Source organism: Pseudophryne corroboree, chromosome 3 (assembly GCF_028390025.1).
Source record: "Pseudophryne corroboree isolate aPseCor3 chromosome 3, aPseCor3.hap2, whole genome shotgun sequence".
Classification (NCBI taxonomy): Eukaryota; Metazoa; Chordata; class Amphibia; order Anura; family Myobatrachidae; genus Pseudophryne; species Pseudophryne corroboree.
The window spans coordinates 765363370-765382413 of record NC_086446.1 but is presented as its reverse complement, the minus strand read 5'-3'; the positions used below and the strand labels follow the sequence as shown (position 1 = coordinate 765382413).

General features: G+C 45.7%; 1 protein-coding gene across 1 annotated transcript in view; it reads right to left on the bottom strand.

Moving 5' to 3' along the window:
- The window catches only part of LOC135058241 (C-type lectin domain family 2 member A-like), a 179482-nt gene that overhangs the window by 2381 nt on the left and 158057 nt on the right, over positions 1-19044 (bottom strand). The window contains exon 7 of the mRNA XM_063963780.1: positions 7059-7199. Within this exon, the coding sequence (XP_063819850.1) occupies positions 7070-7199 (130 nt within the window). The 3' untranslated portion in view covers positions 7059-7069. The remainder of the gene's footprint in view (positions 1-7058; positions 7200-19044) is intronic.

Here is a 19044-nt window from a genome sequence, read left to right as displayed (position 1 = left end):
ACAGGTGTATTAATTACTCACTGACACATTTTAAAAGGTCCACAGGTGGAGCTAATTATTTCACTTGTGATTCTGTGAGGAGACCTGCAAAACATGCACCGTGTGGGGTCCTGAGGACCGAGTTTGAGAACCTGTGCATTAATGTTTGCAGCTCTATTGAGAATATTGTACGTGTGGAGAGTTCAGCAGTTGGGTTAATCACATTTTGTTCTGTTAGTATGAGGGGCACGGATGGGACTAGTGTTTGGAGGGTATGCTGGTCTCTGTAGTGCTATATGGATATCCCAGGGGTATCTTCAGGTAAGTTAGCTCTCAATTCAGATACATTTGCTCAGATGCCATTATCATGTGGCATTATGTTATATTACCCGGAAGGGTTGTTATTATTATTAGTACCTGGGGCGAGTCTGGGGTGCAGTTCCCCCTGGATTGGTGGGCCTGGGCTGCTCTGGGGTAGCACACTGCAAGATCTTATTCAGCACCCCCTTAACACATTTATTAATCCTTTTGGTCTTTTAAATTACACCTTCACTATAATATTAATTTTTGTATATAGATTTTCCTTTTATTAATACATACTAACACGTTACCTTCCCACGTTGTGTTGCCCTGCGGTAGCTGTCCTTTGCTGGTTTGTGGGGTTCTACCCCCAGGCCTGGAGTTAGGGACCACCAGCATTGTAACTAAGACCTCTGGATTTTTAGTATATATATTATTATCCTTTATTTATATGGCGCCACAAGGGTTCCGCAGCGCCCAATTACATATGTACATAATCAAAACAGGAAAACAGTGACTTACAGTTGAAGACAATGGGGTAAATTTACTAAAGTGGGATATTTTAGAACTGGGGATGTTGCCCATAGCAACCAATCAGATTATATCTATTATCTGCTAGAAGCAGCTAGATAAATGGTAAGTAGAATCTGATTGGTTGCCATGGGCAACATCACCAGTTCTAAAAATCTCCCTAGTAAATTTACCTCAATATAGGACAAGTACAGGGTAACGAAACATAACTACATCAGTAGACGACACTGAGATAAGTATCAAGGTGGCCGAGAACTGCAGGATTTGGGCAGTTGAGGAATATTAAAGAAAGAAAAGGATAATCACATGAGGGAAGAAGACCCTACTCGTGAGAGCTTACATTCTAAAGGGGAGGGGTAGACAGAGGTGACACAGATGGGGTAGACCGAGCGTGGGACAGAGGGTTAGGAAGAGATTTGGCTGGGTTTGGTGAAGAAGTGGGTCTTGTGAGCCCGTTTTAAGTTTTGTAGAGAGGTGGAGAGTCTGAAGGGGAGAGGTAGAGAATTCCAAAGTAAGGGAGCAGCACTTGAAAAATCTTGGAGGTAGGAGTGGGAGGAAGTAATCCGTGGGAAGGAGAGTCGGCGTGCAATAGCAGAGTGAAGAGGACGGGTGGGAGAGTAAAGGGAGATAAGGTCAGAGAAGTAAATGGGAGAGGAGTGGGTGAGGGCTTTGTAAGTGAGTGTGAGACGTTTGAATTGGATTCTGAAAGGGAAGGGAAGCCAGTGAAGGACTTGTAGGACAGGAAGGTGGACGTAGTGCGTTTGGTGAGGAAGATGAGCCGGGCAGCAGCATTGAGGATAGATTGGAGTAGAGAGAGGTAATTATCAGGGAGGGCAGTTAGGAGATTACAGTAATCCAGTCTGGAAATAATCAGTGAGTGGATAATGGTCTTGGTGGCATCCTGGGTGAGAAAGGGTCTGATCCTGGAAATGTTTTTGAGATGAAAATGATCAGTTTGTGAGAGGTGCTGAATGTGTGGTTTAAAGGAGAGGGAGGAGTCAAGGATTACTCCAAGACAGCGTACTTGGGGGCTAGAGGAGATAGTCATGCCATCAATGGATAATGAGATTGTGGGAGGTGAGGTTGTGCGGGAGGGTGGGAAGATGATCAGCTCAGTCTTGGACATGTTGAGTTTAAGAAAGTGCTGGGACATCCAGGAAGAGATAGCAGAGAGACAGTTGGAGGTACGAGTGAGGAGAGCAGGGGAGAGGTCAGGGGAGGAAAGGTAGATTTGAATGTCATCAGCATAAAGGTGATATTGGAAGTTAAAAGAACTAATGGTTTCACCTAAAGAGGACGTATAGAGAGAGAAAAGGAGAGGACCAAGAACAGAACCTTGGGGGACACCAACAGTTAGTGGAAGTGAGGGGGATGTAGTGTCATGAGAGGAGACAGAGCAGGAACGATCAGAAAGGTAGGACAGCCAAGACAGGGTAGAATCATGCAGACCAAGAGAGTGAAGGATTTGCAGAAGAGAGGGTGGTCCACAGTGTCAAAGGCAGCAGAGAGGTCAAGAAGAATAAGCTGTGAGTAGTGGCCCTTAGATTTGGCTGCTTGGAGGTCATTGCACACTTTTGTGAGGGCAGTTTCCGTGGAGTGGAGAGAACGGAAACCAGAATGGAATGGGTCAAGCAGTGAGTGGGAGGACAGAAAGGCAGTGAGGCAGCTATAGACAATACGCTCAAGGAGTTTGGAGGCAAAAGGGAGGAGAGAGATGGGTCGATAGTTGGAGAGGGTGTTTGGAGGATATATATATATATATATATATATATATATATACACACACACACACACACACATACATACATACACACACACACACACACACACGCACACACACACACACACACACACACACTCATTCACATATACATACAGAGGGTGATTCAAAAGTCACAGTACACCCTTTTGTTTCAAAAACTGTGCAGGAAATTGGAAAACTGAATACTCCAGTATGTACCCAACATGGGCACCATCTTGAAATTGGCCATCTTGAATCTAAGTCAGTTTTCCCATTTACAGCACAGTTTTTGAAACTAAAGGGTGTACTGCGACCTTTGAATCACTATGTATGTATATATATATATATATATATATATATATATATATATTTATTTTTTCTCTTTTTTTTCTTTCAAGTCTTTGTACAGGTACAGCTTGGTGTGCTGGGGGACGCTGGGTGTTAATCCCCAATGTATTATTTATTAATAATTTCTTATATAGCGCAGCATATTCCGTTGTGCTTTACAATTACAACAAAAGTAATAGAACAAAACTGGGTAAAAGCAGACATACATAGAGGTAGGAAGGCCATGCTCGCAAGCTTACAATCTATAGGGAAATAGGCATTAATACACAAGGATAGATGCTACCTATTGCATAAAGGTCAACCAGATTGCTAGGTTCTTAATGGGTTGTATGATATGATCACCCAGCAATGTTGGGGCCAAAGGTCAGGAGGGTGTGAGAGTAAAGAAAGACAAGATATGTGATGTTATGTGTACTGTACAGAGAGGATGTAATTAGATAGGGAAGCACTGAAGGTTATGTGGGTGGGTCTGGAATTTGATAGGCTTGTCTGAAGAGGTGAGTTTTCAGGGAATGTTTAAAGGTTTGGAGACTAGAGGTGAGTCTGATTGTGGAATGCCCTCCCACGCACAGAGTGGGTGAAGCCCGGATAAAGTCCTGTAATTTTGAGTGTGAACAAGTAATACATGTGGATGAGAGACGTAGATCTTGTGCAGAGCGGAGAGGTCGGGTAGGGAGATATTGTGAGATGAGTGAAGAGATGTATGTTGGTGCAGTTTGGTTAATAGCCTTGTATGTCAGTAAAAGTATTTTATATTTAATACAGTAGAATACCGGTAACCAATGGAGGGACTGACAGAGTGGATCTGCAGCCGATGATCGTTTAGCGAGGAAGATCAGCCTCGCAGCTGCATTCAAAATGGATTGTAGTGGTGAGAGCCTATGTTTGGGAAGACCGGTCAGGAGACTATTACAATAATCATTGTGGGAGATAATGAGAGCATGGATCAGAGTTTTTGCTGTGTCTTGTGTAAGATAAGGGCGTATTATGGATATGTTTCTTAGATGTATGTAAAATGATCTCGAGACAGATTGAATGTGGGGAACAAAGGACAGTTCAGAGTCAAGAATGACACGTAGGCAGCGAGCTTGTGGGGTAGGGATGATTGCTGAGTTATCAACAGTGATAGACATATTAGGTTGGAAACTACTATTGGCCGGTGGAAATAGAATTAATTCTGTTTTGCAAATATTACGTTTGAGATGGCGAGATGTCATCCAAGATGAAATGGCAGAAAGGCATTCAGTGACAAGGCCCAATGCAGATCGACAAATCTGGGGAGGATGGGTAGATTTGAGTATTATCTGCATATAGATGGTACTAGGGAAGCCAATCCCGGGCCATTTTTTCAATCCTGGGTATCGGGATTTAAAAATGGCCAATCCCGGGACTGGCTTTTACCTAGGTGTCCGCCCCACCCATATAACTCACCATATATGGGGGGCGGGCGGGAGGAGAACATCCTGTGAACGCTGCTGGCGGCTCCCACCAGCAGCTGACAGCGCAGCGTGACCTCTCATGCTGCGCTGGGGACCCGGAAGGAGGAAGCCAGGCAGCGTTTGAGCGTCCTGTGGACGCTCAACGCTGATCCCTCATTCCCCGGGATTGGAGCTTCCAATCCCGGGGCTGAATCCCAGTCATTTTTGGGCCTAAATCCCGGGTTCCTGCCGATCCCGGGATTGGCCACCATAGATGGTACTTAAATCCAAAAGAGTTGATTAGTTTCCCAAGAGATGTGGTATAGATAGAGAAAAGCAGAGGACCTAGGACTGAGCCTTGCGGTACTCCAACTGAGAGAGGTAGCGAAGAGGAGGTGGAATCAGAGAAACAAACACTGAAGAAGCGATTAGATAGGTAGGATGAGAACCAAGAAAGGGCCGTGTCCTGAATACCTAGGGATTGTAGTGTTTGTATGAGAAGAGAGTGGTCAGCACTGTCAAAGGCAGCAGAGAGATCAAGGAGAATAAGCAGTGAGTAATGTCCTTTAGATTTAGCAGTATTTCTAGCTTGATCACAGTCCAGCAAGGTATGAACTTTAATCTTACCCTATCCTTAGTCAGAGGCGTCACTGGGTGTGGTGACACCCGGTGCGTGTGGAGTCGCAGCTACCCAAAAGGGGCGTGGTCTAATAAAAGGGGGCGTGGCCTTGCAGGGATCATCACTCTGGGGGCATGTCCAGCATCCTAGCTGCCCCTGGCGACTGGGCAGAGTGTATTGTCGGCTCTTCATCTGTGACAGGAGCCGAGTACTACAGGTGAATATCACTCTGCAGCACCCGGCTCCTGTCACTACAGAAGAGCCACACCCGCAACCCCCAAACCTGGCTTGTGATGCCACTACCTTAGTTTAATCTCCTAGGTGGTCCTCCTGTGAAGTTGAACTAGGATGAGGCATATGCAAGGGTCCTACTCATGGCGGCTCTGTTAGCTCCGGTCGCTGCGGCTAGCGATGATGTCAGACACCGCTCACATGATTGCCTCCAGCTGTTCCCAAAGGCGCACTGCTTGGGAACTGCCGGAGACGACCGTGTGAGCGGCATCTAAAGTTATTGCTAACAGCAGCAGTCGGAGCTGCCACGAGTAGGACCCTTGCAAATGCCTCATCCTGGTTCAATTTCACAGGAAGACCTCCGAGGAGATTAAACTAAGGATACGGTAAGATTAGGGTCCATACCTTGCTGGACTGTGAATAACCCAACTGCTGAACATCCCTCCCGCATTCTCAAAAGAGCTGCAAACATTAATACGATGAGGTTTTACATGTTATATTTTATTTTTTTACAATGTCATATTTGGGCTTATTCTCATTTACTCACACATCTTTAGATTTTTTATTTTCCTTTACTAGCGCTCGTTAGTTGTTGCCAAAGACACAAATACAGCAGGCTCATTTTTAAGTTAATAATTTTTTATGGCACATGAATGATGTTATAAATATCCAAATGGCCCTTGGCAGAAAAAATAAATAAATAAAAAAGATTCCCCACCCCTGATTTAAAACATATCCACCATGATTTTATAATTTTATTTAATAAACATCGATATCTGATATATCGGTCCACTGATGATTGGGACATCATGACCATTTTGACATTACATTTTCAGTGGCAACTGCGGGCTGGGGGCGGCACGCCTGGCTGCCGGATCAGCAGTGATTGGCTGCATGGCAGCCACTGCGGGAGGGAACCAGTAAGCAGTGGGGGCCGGGAGATCCCTCTGAGAATGGCAGCTGCTGGAAGATTATCTTCCTGCAGCCACACAGTGGGCGTATTTGACCGGTAGCATCAGATACGTCTATGGGGGTAATTCAGACCTGATCGCTGCTGTGCATTTTCTCACAGGCTGCGATCAGGTCTGCACTGCACATGCACTGCAATGCGCAGGCGTGATGGACCGCAGCAATGGGGATCGCTGGCCAGCGACGGGATAGTGCAAAAACACAGAACGCACCGGCGATTTCAAGGAGATTGACAGGAAGAGGGCGTTTGTGGGTGGCAACTGATAGTTTTCAAGGAGTGTCCAGGAAAACGCAGGAGGGACCAAGCGTTTGGATGGAGGGATTCGGACATCAGCTTCGGCCTTGTTCATCGCAGCAGTGTAAGTCCTGGGCTGAGCAGACACTGCACAAACTTATGTTTGGGTGTGGTGGCATCTCAGGCGAACATGCCAGGCAAGTGGTTAATCAACATGTGTGTAAAATTAGGACTAACAGACCACAAAGTAGATTTACCAACTGCTCTGCCTGTGCGTTCTGCTGCTCCTCAGCAAATACACCCATATTGCCCTACATATAGGTGCATATTGCGCACTTATGTCAACATGTTGCATTCTGCATGGACATGGGGTTTAGATTTGGGCTACGGGAGGAGACGGTAGGGTTAGGCACTAAAGGAAACCCTGCAAGCCATCACGCAATTACTGCCGGACCCGAAAGACACCTTGGAGCTGCAGGACCTACCGTACCTAGTAAGTCACCTCTAAACCACCAGGTACATTTTATCAACATTCTAATCTTGACGACACTTCAACAGTGTTTACGTGATGAATAGTCGACCTTACAACTATGTTGACGTAATGCTCCACACCCATCTGCACTGCGAATAGACTGTATCTACTTCATAAGTGACATCAGAGTGAAATAATTATCCCGCTCTTCTCACGTTTTGTCATGCTAAACCGCACTAGGTTTTGCACAAATCCATTTGTTTTCATATTCTCCGTTCTGAGATCTGACGCCTTCCCAACTCAGGAAAACGCATTCGGATTTGTCAGAGTTGTTCGAAATACTCGTGATGGAAAATCTGAAAAAATAAGGAAAAACACTGACAGGTAGATTTATCGGATAGTTGCAGTGATGCTCAGAATGGATATTACTGTGATGCAGCCTCAACCAATATATAACACACAGTATACAATCTCCAATGGGCTAGGTGTGGGAGGTTGAGAGTGACAATGTCAATGGTGAGTGTGCCGACTTCTCTATGCCGGCTGGGTGTAATGCTACTTGCAGCATTTTACTTGTGCGGGTGTTATAACTTGCTGGTCAGCGACATGTCTAAAGATAAAACACCCGCATGGCTTAATGAAAGTAAGAGATTATCCATTACTTGTAGCATGTTTTATACATTTATGGGTTGTTATACTGTCCTATGATGTATGCATATATGGTTATACTGTATGCACCTGCGTACATCTAAATTGTGTGTTTGAATTATGATTTTTATATTTAATTCCTGGGTTTCTGTGACTGAACTGATCCCCAGAAGGGGTGATCACTTGCTGCAAATGCAATATATGTCAGTGCTCAGCCATCTGCCCACTGACTGGCTCCCGTCTACTGTGTGGCTGGGGAACAGAGAAGAGGCTGGGACTCTAACGGAGATCACCGACACATTACAGGGAGGGGGGGGGGGGGGGGAGGCTACAGTACAAGGACATGATAAAGGGCATTCATCAGAGTTGGATGCAGCTGCTGCGTTTGCACGCACTACTGCCACCGGGGTGTCTGCACTCGCAGCGGCTACAGTGCGCATGCGCCACCCTTCACTATGCGATTGCATCCCGGAAGGAAGCAAATGTATAGTGATTGACAGGTGACACGTGTCAAAGGGGAGGGTTAAAGTGGCGTTGGGATGGAGGAGAGGAGGAATCGTTCTGTTCCTGATATGCTCAGTAGACATCATAAATCTCAAATAATGACATCACTGCCAGTGGCGTCAGAAAGGGGGTGCGGTCCGCACCCAGGTGTCACCTTCAGAGGGGGTGAACCCAAATTGCAGCGTGATATTCTCCTGCAGCACCTGGCTCCTGTCATAAAGGTAAAGGTCCAGCAGCCCCTCATCTTAGGGGATGCTAGAATGCCCCTTGAGTGATGTCACAGGGATTCCTGCTGAGGTCATGCATCTTTAATTTTGGCCACACCCCCTTTTCAGCCATGTGCGCCACCGGTACGTGAGGGGGTTAACAGAGTGCGCGCACTGGGTGTCACCAAACCTGGTAACACCTGTGATCACTGACACTAGTGGGAGAGTTCAGAACATCTGTCAGTAAGTGATGTAGCGGTTACTCAGTAATGGTGTTTTTTGGTTACTTCTATCATTAGCACCTATATATAAAGACAGTGGTAATATGGGTAACATACTGTACAGGAGGTATTTTTCAGAAATGCTTCATGAAACCGTATGGCCACCTAACGGACAACTTAAAAGAGACCTGAGAGTGACCAATCACCCATTAAATCTCATGATATATATATCGTAGACCTGCATAATGACCACCTGAAATGAGGAATAAACTCTATTATACGTCAGCAAAGTCTCTGGTGACCTCAAACTTAGAAAGCGCTAAGCTCTTGTATGTGTCAGCTGTGCAGCTCCTTAATAATAAAATACACCTCCTCTCAATTGTGCACTGCTGCTTTCAATAATGGGTTTGTTGAATCCCAATAGTTTATATATAAATCATTTTCCAGTGGTACCTCTTAGTAAACGTAATTGGAAGGGTTAAATGTCTGGGACTGTGAACATTTAACCCTTCCAATTACGTTTATAGGAGGCTGCTTAAAGGAGTGAACTATCAAAAAGGAATAAACACTGAGTGGATTAGTATATGACATCTAACACAATTGTTTAATCTGATGTAGAGTGTGTCAATTTAATGCAAGTGTACCCACTGTGTTTAAACTGTTTCACTAATAGGTACCACTGGAAAATAGCTATGGTCCGTAATATGTTTCGATGTCTAAACCTTTAGATCAGTATTGATAAGGATATATGTGAATAGTGATTTTATAATTTTTTAATCAAATAAAAAAATTCCTTTATTGTGGACAGCGCCTTCAACTTTTTTCTTTGATTTATAAGTCTCTGGTGAGTGCACTCTGCTTATTTTGCTAAACTGATTTTTGGATATGGGGTCGGATGTTATGCCGACAGAGTTGGCTGGAGGTGCGGGTTCCCTGCCACACTCAAACATTTTTTTAAAGTGCCAACCATGTACAAGGCAAAATCATGCCTTTTAAATAATTGCCTCTTTAAAAAAATAAATAAATAAAAATCAGCGCTAGGCAGGGAACCCGCACCTTCGGCCAACTTGTCGTTCATAACCTCCGGCCCATAGTTTTTTTTAAATGGATCATTGAGGTGACACCCCAGGCAGTTGTATTATTATACCAGCGAGTGCTAACCCACCTTTGGACTATATGTACACAAACCCTGGATACTGACATTTTTTATTCTTTTATATGCTTACCCAAACATATTCAAGTTACAGCTATATAATGAATATAGTTTTAAAGTTCAGAATATCAGCTTTCGTTTTAGGGTAACTAACATTCGCAGAAACGTTCCAAGAATTACAGCTGTTTAATATGTAGCCCCCTCTTTTTCAAGGGACCAAAAATAATTGGGACAATTGACTCAAAAGCGGTTTCACAGACAGGTGTGGGTTATTCTTTTGTTATTTCTTTATCAACAACTTTATGTAGACAAACGGGGTAGACCCGATTCCAAGTATGGCTTTTGCATTTGGGAGCTGTTGCTGTGAACCTACAACATGCGGTCAAAGGAGCTCTCAATGCAAGTGGAAGAGGCCATCCTTAGGCTGCTATAAAAAAAAAAAACCATGAGACAGAACGCGGGAATCTTATGAGAGACCAAATCAACACATTCTAAAAAAAAAAAAAAAGTAGTGGTGAGCTTGGCAATGCATAAAGGTCTGGACCTCCACGTAAGACAACAGTGGTGGCTGCTCATAGGATCCTTTCCATTGTAAAGAAAAAACAATTCACAACATCCAGCCAAGTGAGGAACAATTTGCAGGAGGTAGGCATATAATTATCTAATTATCCTAATAACAATTATCCTATAATTAAAGAGAAGACTGCACGAGAGCAAATACAGAGGGATCACCAAAAGGTGCAAACCATTCTGTCACATCTGAGGGTTGGTTCCGTCTTGGGTAGGCGTGTGTGGGCGGAGCTGGAACTGATGGAGCGTGGAGGAAACAGGGAGGCTTGATCCAGCTCCTACTCATGGAACTAGAAAGCTAGTAGAGACAGTAGGAACTGCTGGCTAGTGGACTTGACGAGAATCGTTGGTGTTCTAGAAGTGGCTGGCCCGAAGGCGTAAAAGAATAAAGGTACAGGTTGAGTATCCCATATCCAAATATTCCAAAATACGGAATATTCCGAAATACGGACTTTTTTGAGTGAGATTGAGATAGTGAAACCTTTGTTTTTTGATGGCTCAATGTACACAAAGTTTGTTTAATACACAGTTATTAAAAATATTGTATTAAATGACCTTCAGGCTGTGTGTATAAGGTGTATATGAAACATAAATGAATTGTGTGAATGTATACACACTTTGTTTAATGCACAAAGTTATAAAAAATATTGGCTAAAATGACCTTCAGGCTGTGTGTATAAGGTGGATATGAAACACAAATGCATCCTGTGCTTAGGTTTAGGTCTAATCACCATGATATCTCATTATGGTATGCAATTATTCCAAAATACGGAAAAATCCCATATCCAAAATACCTCTGGTCCCAAGCATTTTGGATAAGGGAGACTCAACCTGTAACTGACTTTATTAAACTGGAATTTCCGCTGGATTGGTCATCTGAGTTGTGTTGGAGACAGCAAAGACTGGATGGATTATCAGGCTGGAACTAGATGTGAGCCGGACTGGAACACAAGACGTGACCGGACTGTACCCGGGAAGGTGTTATTAAAGCAGAGTCTCTGTAGAACCATACTGGAACTTGAGAACTGTGGCACAGCAGAGTAGTAGTAAACAGACTTGAACTATATTTGGATGGACTGGAACTGTACTGATACAGCGTATCAGGGAACTCAGCACAGAGCTGTAACTTCAGGAGAAGCGACGTTGTACTGGCAGCTTGAGAGTGTCCAGGAAGCTCCCTTTATAGGTACCAGCGTTACATCATTGAATGCTGTGGTCAGCTGACTGGGAGAAGCACTTAAGGTGGCTGGAAATGATCAGGTGATGAAATCCAATAAGGCTGCGCCCATACTCTGGTTTTGGAGGGAACTTGCATGGAGTAGAATACCAGCATGCTAAGGAAGTGGAGAGAGCAGAGAGCTGCGAAGAGCCTTTTCCATGGTCCGCAATAAGCCACTGAGAGCACTGTGCAGCAACAGTGTGATCAGACCTCAACACCAGTTGGGAGCGATGCGTGGATGCAGCGGAAGAGGACCTCAGCACCAGCCGGGCAGACACCATAGCAGTAAGAAACTTGATTTAAAAGTCCAGAGCACAACAGCATCACCCAGTCACATGTGGCCTTAGTGCACCTCTTGGGCTTACGTGGAAATTTGTTGCCTCAATAACAAGATGTGGGAGGAGTTGGGGATCCTCAGGAATGGAGGCAATTTAAGCTTATTTGAGACTGGGTTGATGACACACTCAATAGGGAATGGCCCAGCACAGCAGGGCGCAAACTTTATGGATGGAACTTCCAACCTTAAATTCTGTGTACATTGACATACTCGATCACCCTGCTTGAGAATTGCTTGCCACTTCCAGTCAGTGGATCTCCTGTACCTATACAGAAGACTTCAGGAGAGAAGAGCAAACTCATTTCCAGTTTTTAATGAATGGTTGCAAGGTGCGATCAGCAGCTGGAACCTGAGAGGCAAGAAGAGGCTCAAATTCTGGCACCCTGGGATGGAGACCATAGTTTGCAAAAAAAGGAGCTTATCCAGAGGAAGAGTGATACTGGTTATTATGACATAACTCCACTCAAGGAAGTAACTCAGCCCAGTTGTCTTGAGAGGAAACATATAAAGTAAGGATTCCATATCTTGGCTGACCGACCATTAGTCTGGGGGTGATAAGTGTTAGAAAGCTTGAGTTTGATTTGTAGAACAGAACATAAAAGAACGCCACAACTTGGGAACAAACCGAATTCCTTGGTCAGAGATTTCCACAGGCAATCCATGAAGTTTGAAAATCTTCTGAATGAGAGTTGGGCAAACTTGGAAGCTGAAGGTAGTATGGTGAGGGGTATGGAGTGAGTTATTATGGTGAACCGGTCAACTATCACCCAGATGGTGTTGAATTAATCTGATACTGGTAGAGGAGGTGTAATAGAATCCATTGAGAAATGAGTCCATGGTTGATGAGGCACAGACAAAGGAAGTAACTACTCAGCTAGGGCCTGATGGGCAACCTTATGCTGGGCGCACATAGAAGAAGCAATAAAATCTTGGCTGTCCTGTTTAAGAGAGGCCATTAGTAGGACCTGGAAATTAACTCAAAGGTTTTCTGGATGCCTGCATGGCCTGTGAAATGGGAAGAGTGAGCCCAATGAAGCTATTTTTTTTGTGTAGAGCAGGCTTGATTAAAGTTTTCCCAGCAGGAGGCATCTGTACTATACCAACTGCAGATACTTCCTCGGGATTGATTATTAGATGCTTTTCAGTGGAGGTAGTCTCATTTTCTTGCTCCATGGAGTGAGAGAGGGCATTATAGCCTTTCCAGAAAAAAACTATTTGAAATTGAAGCGGGAAAAGAAGAGAGCCCACCTGGCTTGCCTCGGGTTTAGAAGAGGCTGTCTTAAGATATAGTAGATTTTTATGGTCCGTCAAAAACGAGATTTATGGTAAGAACTTACCGTTGTTAAATCTCTTTCTGCGAGGTACACTAGGCCCCACAAGGATAGACATTGGGGTGTAGAGTAGGATCTTGTTCCGAGGCACCAACAGGCTCAAAAGCTTTGACTGTTCCAAAGATGCATAGCGCCGCCTCCTCTATAACCCCGGCTACCTGCACAGGAGCTCAGTTTTTAGTTAACCAGCCCAATGCAGTAGCAGGAAAAGAGACGACAACCGTTAGTAGCCACATACACCACACTCTCACGACAGGAGAAGTGTCAGCGGCTAATGCCATACCAACCCAATGAAGCCAAGTGCATCAGGGAGGGCGCCTTGTGGAGCCCATTGTACCTCGCAGAAAGAGATTTAACAACGGTAAGTTCTTACCATAAATCTTGTTTTCTGCTGCGGGGTACACTGAGCTCCACAAGGATAGACATTGGGGATGTCCTAAAGCAGTTCCTTACGGGAGAGGATGCACTGTAGCGGGCACAAGAACCCGGCGTCCAAAGAAAGCATCCTGGGAAGTGGCAGTATCGAAGGCATAGAACCTTATGAACGTGTTCACTGAGGACCACGTAGCTGCCTTGCACAATTGTTCAAGGGTCGCACCACGGCGGGCCACCCAAGAAGGTCCAACGGACCGAGTAGAATGGGCTGTAAAGTGAGCAGGAGCTGACAGACCAGCCTTCACATAAGCATGTGCAATCACCATTCTAATCCATCTGGCCAAAGTCTGCCTGTGAGCAGGCCAGCCCCATTTGTGAAATCCAAACAGAACAAAGCGAGAATCAGATTTCCTAATAGAAGCCATTCTCTTCACATAAATACGGAGAGCCCGTACCACATCCAAAGACCTCTCTTTGGGAGACAGATCTGGAGAAACAAGTGCCGGAACCACAATCTCCTGATTAAGGTGGAACGAAGAAACCACCTTAGGTAAATATCCGGGACGAGTCCTAAGAACCGCCCGGTCACGGTGAAATATCAGATATGGGGAACTACAAGACAAGGCACCCAAATCCGACACTCTTCTAGCTGAGGCAATAGCCAGCAGAAACACCACCTTAAGGGAAAGCCACTTAAGATCAGCTGAACCAAGAGGTTCAAACGGAGACTCTTGTAACGCCTCCAAAACCACCGACAAGTCCCAAGGAGCCACAGGAGGGACATAGGGAGGTTGGATATGCAACACACCCTGAGTAAAGGTATGCAGATCAGGTAAGGTCGCAATTTTTCTCTGAAACCACACCGACAAGGCAGAAATGTGGACCTTGAGGGAGGCCGAGACGCAGGCCTAAGTCCAGGCCCTGCTGAAGAAAAGCCAAAAGCGTGGCTGTACTAAACTTGGAAGCGTCATAATTGTTAGATGCACACCAAACAAAGTAAGGATGCCAGACCCTATGGTAAATCCGAACCGTGTGTCCAGGAGGGTCTGTACCACCGAATGGAGAGTCTTTGTCTGGTCCGAAGGGACGTCTGTCAGGCAAAATCGATGAGGGGGGGCGGTTTTTGAAGGCTATGGCGTAACCTCGAGTGACGACTTCCCGTACCCAGGCATCCGAAGTGGTCTTCAACCAATCCTGGGTATACCCTAGAAGCCGGCCCCCCACCCTGGGATCCCCCAGGGGGAGGCCCGCCCCGTCATGCGGCAGGCTTATCGGTCTTGGAAGCTGGCTGACGGGCAGCCCAGGCTCTTTTGCGCTTTGGCTTACCAGGTTTGGAAGTGCGGGCCTGTTTGTGGTATGCCTGACCTTTTGCTTTACCTGAAGGATGAAAGGGACGAAAATAAGTACTTTTCGCCTTCGGTACAGAAGGAGCGGTACTTGGCAGACAGGCAGTTTTGGCAGTAGCCAAATCAGCCACTAACTTATTAAGGTCCTCTCCGAACAGGATATCTCCCTTGAAAGGGAGTACCTCCAGGGTTTTTCTAGAATCCAGATCCACGGACCAGGATCTCAGCCACAATATCCTGCAAACCAGGACTGACGTAGTAGAGGCCTTGGCTGCTAGAATACCGGCATCAGAACCCGTCTCTTTAATATAGTGAGAAGCTGTGACAATATATGACAAGCATTGTCTAGCATGGTATGAAGAGATCTCAGCTTCCAACTCTAGGGCCCATGCTTCAATAGCCTCTGCAGCCCATGTCGCTGCAATAGTGGGCCTTTGTGCAGCACCCGTGAGGGTGTATATCGCTTTCAGACAACCCTCCACACGTTTATCCATAGGCTCTTTCAGAGACGTGACGGTAGTGACAAGTAGAGCTGAGGAAACCACCATCCTTGCCACATGCGAGTCCACTGGAGGAGGCGTCTCCCAATTTTTTGACAGCTCTGGCGCGAGGGGATAGCGAGCCAGCATCTTCTTGTGAGGCAAACTTCTTCCCTGGATTTTCCCAGGATTCCTGACGTATATCCACCAGGTGATCAGAATGAGGTAAAACTTGTTTAACCACCTTCTGACGCTTGAACCTATCAGGTTTCCTAGGAGGGACAGATGGCTCGGGATCATCCGTAATCTGTATAATCAATTTAATAGCCTCCAAAAGATCAGGAACATCCACTTGTGAACTACCCTCCCCATCAGCAGCATCTGTGGCAGAATCTGTGGGGTCAGTGTAAGCGCCATCTTCATCAGACGAGGTGTCAGTGACAGCAGTGGATTGTGAGGAGGTAAGAGCTCGCTTAGAGGACCCCTTGGTCTTAGGCGAGCGAGGGTCAGACTTTTTAGTAGTCAAAGACTGGTTCAATTTCTTCAGTTGAGTGGACAAGTTATCTGCCCACGGCGGGTTAGCCGCGGGGACCACATACGGATGAACCGGCATAGGAGGTCCCATAGGGGGCGTTAGTTTAGTAACTAGCGTATTTAGAAGTGTGGAGAAAGTAGCCCACGGCGGGTCATTATGGACCCCCGTTGCCACAGTCCCACTGGGGGGCAAGGAGCCCCCAGAACCAGAGCCCTCAGCTGCTATATTCTCCTCATAGGGATCTGTGGCGTCAGCAACACCGGTAGTGTGTTCAGCCCCAGAACCGTTACCCTCGGAAGCAGACATGATATAACTTGCAATATCAGGTAATACAGTACAATTGTCAGCAGCACAATACCTCTTGCCCAAACCCCTGCACAGTGTAGTCAGCAGAAGCAGGGATACAGTAGAGATATGGTGACTAAAATCACAGAGAAAAATACAATTAGAGTATAGCTTGTGAATATCCTATATTACAGTATTATAAACCTGACGCACCAAGCCCCCTCAGGTTATAGAATATAGGGATAGCAAGTTGAGTGAGACACACAAAATGAAATTCACCCAGCCAGCTAATGCACACACATATAGCCAGTTTTACAATGCAGAGGTTATTACAAACAATAATACTGCACTGGACTAGCTTATATATAGCTGTGTAGTCAATAGATATAACACTGCACAATAAGAACTGGATGTATATCACAGGGTACTTGTACCAGAGAACCCTGACTAAACGCACTTTTTCTTAACTATCACTGTCTAAATGACATGTAGAATACTTAAGTGTCTTGTAAAGTCACAGCGCTGACTATCAGGAGGCTTTACAAAGGAGGATTTGCCCAAGCAGTCCCAGGAACAGTGTAGCCGAGAGAAATGGCGCCCAAACACTGACTGGGAGTGAGGGAGAGACAGATATGTAGCTCTAGGGTGGGAACATTAACTGTAAATGGCGCCCTGGGGCTGGGGGAGGGGCAACAGGTCTAAGCCTTATCCCCTCTGCTGGCTTAACCACCTGGTACTGCGGGCCATATAAATAGGTCAGGTTTTCTCTCATAAACCTGTGTACCCTTGCCCTGGTGGTCTAGTGGGGTGGCCTGTATGCCACAGTGTCCACCAGCCGCGCCGGATCGCAATACAGCGCAGTTCCCGCAAACGGGACCCACTTACCACATCCTGAAGCGCGGCCACGCAATCCCGGAGAGCCCCAGCCATGTGTATCTAACTGGAAGAAAACCGGAGGCTCCTGCTGTAGTTACCCAGCAACCAGGGCACGGGAGTGTACAGCGCCACTGGGGAGAGCTGGAGCTGCAGCAGTGAATGTCTCCTGACATTTACACACTGCTGCTGCCCTTGTAGTCTTCACTTTTTCTTCAAAAAAGCTCTTCTTAGGGCTGCCTGGAGCAGCCCCTCTGTTATGTGCCTGCTATCTGAAGCACCAACTACAAAACGGAGCTCCTGTGCAGGGAGGCGGGGTTATAGAGGAGGTGGCGCTATGCATCTTGGGAACAGTCAAAGCTTTTGAGCCTGTTGGTGCCTCGGATCAAGATCCTACTCTACACCCCACTGTCTATCCTTGTGGAGCCCAGTGTACCCCGCAGCAGAAATTGTGATTGGATGTACAGCCCCTTTCAGGAGATAATGCCCTTCCTAACTTAATGGCGAGCAGCTTCTGACCCCCAATGGAATAGTTGCACGCTGCTGGAGTGAACCACAGGGCCGAAGTCTCTACCTCTAAGTTGACTGAGTGATGTCGGGTGGACGCAATACAGGAGCTGAGATGAACCTCTGTTTGATGACTTGAAAAGCCTTTTTGGACTTCTCACTCAGAAGGGTGCGAACCAATCTTGCTGGTTGGAGAACAACAGGAGCAATTATGGTGGAAAAGTTCTTAATGACTTTGTGATAATAGTTTACAAAACCAAGGAAACGGACGGCTTTAAGGGTTGTTAGAAGTGGCCATTCTTGGATTGCTTCTCAGGATCCATTCTGAAAACTGAACATGAAATAGTATATGCCAAGAAATGAATAGAGTTCACTTTAAAGACACATTTTTCTAATATACAATACAGTCGTTTGGCATGAAGACATGAGAGAACCTCTTTAACCTGCCAGGAATGTTCTTACAAATTATTGGCGAAGATCATAATGTCATCCAGATAATTGACTACATGTTTGTACAGAATCCATGGAAAATCTCGTTAACATAGTGTTGGAACACTGTGTGAGCATTGCTGAGGCCAAAGGACATGACGATGTACTCATAATGACCGTCACAGCTGTTGAATGTGGTCTCCTACTCATCCCCGTCATGAATATGTGTCAGATTGTAGGCCCCTCGTAAAATGGTGGCTCCACTGACACGATCAAAAAATCCAGTTATCAAAAGTAGAGGATAACTGTTCATTATAGTTATATCATTTAAGTTCAGGTAGTGGATGCAGGGTCGCAATTCTCCATCCTTTTTAACCAAGTAGAAACCCACACCTGCTGGAGAGGACTGGATGAAACATCTCTCCAAATTTTCCTTGATATAATCTGCCATAGCTTTGGACTCAGGAAGGGAGAGTGGATAGGTTTGCCCTGTGGATGGAGATTTTCCAGGAATGAAATCAATCAGGCAGTCCCATTCATGATGAGGAGGAAGAATATCTGCATCAGGTTTACTAAAGACATCAGTGAACTCCTCATAGGGATGAGTAGTATCTAGATGAGACAGTACAGCAGATTGTGCAGGTAGAATTTGCTGAAGGCAGGAGTGGAAGCAGGAAGGTCTCCAGGCAGTAACTTTAGAGGTTCTCCAATCAATCTGGGAACTATGCAGACAAAGCCAGGGCAGGCCCAAAACCATTGAATGCGATGCCCTGGAGATTTAAAAAAACCTTAACAGTTTGGAATGCAGAGCCCCAATCTTGACTCAAAGAGGTTAAGTCTGAAAGGTAATAGTACCCTCTAGGATGCAGCTTCCGTCAACCGCTGTGAGGTAAACCGGATAAGGCAGTCTCTCAGTGGGTAGTGCTCAACAGTGGACCAAAGCTGTGGTGATGAAGTTCTCAGCTATACCAGAGTCTAGCAGAGCAGGAACATTCTTGAAATGATGGGCGACTTGCAGAGTGATCGAGAGAATGCAATTGGATTTTTGCGGAGAGGAATGAACTATTCCTAGCCTGGCCTCTCCTTGCCTGACTAGAAATAGGAGTTTCCTGGACGCTTGGGCAGGAGTTGAGCTGATGAGAAGGAGCAGCACAATAGAGACAGATATTTTCAGACTGACGTC